Genomic DNA, 2,161 nt, shown 5'->3' with positions numbered 1-2,161 from the left:
AAAAAATTGAAAATGGTGCGTACTTACTTGACCCATTCTAAATCAGATGTGATAGATAGAAATCAGATGTGATTGCTGCATACTTACTTGACCCGTTCTAAATCAGATGTGATAGATAGAAATTGAGAATGCTACTTACTTACTTGACCCATTCTAAGATGTGATAGATAGAAATAGAGAATGCTGCATACCTACTTGACCCGTTCTAAATCAGATGTAATAGATAGAATTTGAGAATGCTGCAAACTGACTTGACCCAATCTAAATTGGATGTGATAGATAGAAATAGAGAATGCTACACACTTTCTTGACCCATTCTAAACCAGATGTGATAGATAGAAATTGAGAATGCTGTTTACTTACTTGACCCATTCTAAATCAGATGTGATAGATAGAAATAGAGAATGCTGCATACCTACTTGACCCATTCTAATTCAGATGTGATAGATAGAAATTGGGAATGCTGCAAACTTGCTTGACCCAATCTAAATCAGATGTGATAGATAGAAATTGAGAATGCTGCATACTGACTTGACCCATTCTGAATCAGATGGGATAGACAAAAATTGAGAATGCTGCATACTTACTTGACCCATTCTAAATCAGATGTGATAGATAGAAATCAGATGTGATTGCTGTATACTTACTTGACTCAATCTAAATCAGATGTGATAGATAGAAATTGAGAATGCTGCATACTTACTTGACCCATTCTAAATCAGATGTGATAGACAAAAAATAGAAAATGGTGCGTACTTACTTGACCCATTCTAAATCAGATGTGATAGATAGAAATCAGATGTGATTGCTGTATACTTACTTGACCCAATCTAAATCAGATGTGATACATAGAAATTGAGAATGCTGCATACTGACTTGACCCATTCTAAATCAGATGTGATAGACAAAAAATTGAAAATGGTGTGTACTTACTTGACCCATTCTAAATCAGATGTGATAGATAGAAAGTGAGAATGTTGCATACTTACCTGACCCGTTCTAAATCAGATGTGATAGATAGAAATTGAGAATGCTGCATACTTACTTGACCCGTTCTAAATCAGATGTGATAGATAGAAATTGAGAATGCTGCATACTTACTTGACCCATTCTAAATCAGATGTGATAGATAGTTATTGAGAATGCTGCATACTTACTTGACCAATCCTAACCGTTTAGGTGAGTCAGGTCCCTGGGCGTGGTCCCTCACACGGCATCACCATGGAGACGGAAGCAGCTGGACCTGCACCAATCAGCATCCCGGGTTCCACCCGTACGGACACTGGAGGTTTGTCATAACATTTCTTATTTAGCCTATTTTAGCTTTATTTTTCTTATCTTCACACTGTTTTTTAAAGTTAATCTAAAACAGAAATTTGAATTTTTCTTGTTTAATTTCTGACGCACGTCAATTTAGTTTTTGTACAGCCAAACACCAAAAAGGTTTTAGTACAGCAGTGTCATTACTTGACGTAAAAAGACTGGCTGGTTGTACTCATTATCACTCATTATCACTCACTCACTCACTCACTCACTTACTCACTCACTCACTCGCTCGCTCGCTCACTCACTCACTCAATCACTCACTCACTCACTCACGGCCCATAGCCACAGTAGTCGTTGGGGCTCCACGACATCCATCAGCAGTGATCTTTGCCCATCTCATTATTAACGTTAACATTTATGTTAACCCTATTCAGACCGGGCTTTTTTGGTCATCCCTGGACCGGGGGGGGGGGGGCTTTTGAGGCCCTCCACTTTGAAGTCCTATAACTCTAAAACGACGTGCCGTAGGGCCACCAAATTTTTAGGACATGATATCGACATAATATCTGACAAGTTTTTGTCGTTTGACGTTACGTTGACGTAAGATGACGTAATTATGACGTCATCAATTTGATTATATTGGCCGGACCCATGAAAAAAGGGTATTCTCAGAAAACTTAAAAAAAAGTTATTCTACCAAAATGTAACAACAACTGCAGATAACAGAATAATAATGTTTATTACGACTTGCGTTGCCAATAGTAACATCAATGACGTCAAAATGACGTCATAAAATGACGTCATGCACATCTAAGATACCAGTTGGGCTCCGCCATATTATATCCAGCACCTTGAATTTTTAAAAATACTTTTTTTTCAACAAATAATCACAAAG

The 2,161-nt window shown here is 37.6% G+C and overlaps 1 protein-coding gene across 1 annotated transcript in view; it reads left to right on the top strand.

Annotated features, from left to right (window-relative positions):
- The first annotated feature begins 1,221 nt into the window (after positions 1-1,221).
- Positions 1,222-2,161, top strand: part of LOC118418221 (tripartite motif-containing protein 3-like) — a 2,474-nt gene continuing 1,534 nt past the window's right edge. Inside the window, exon 1 of the mRNA XM_035824063.1 lies at positions 1,222-1,288. Within this exon, the coding sequence (XP_035679956.1) occupies positions 1,222-1,288 (67 nt within the window). The remainder of the gene's footprint in view (positions 1,289-2,161) is intronic.

Source organism: Branchiostoma floridae, chromosome 6, assembly GCF_000003815.2.
Source record: "Branchiostoma floridae strain S238N-H82 chromosome 6, Bfl_VNyyK, whole genome shotgun sequence".
NCBI lineage: Eukaryota > Metazoa > Chordata > Leptocardii > Amphioxiformes > Branchiostomatidae > Branchiostoma > Branchiostoma floridae.
Note: the sequence above shows the minus strand (reverse complement) of the source record. Positions and strands in the feature narration are given on the sequence as shown.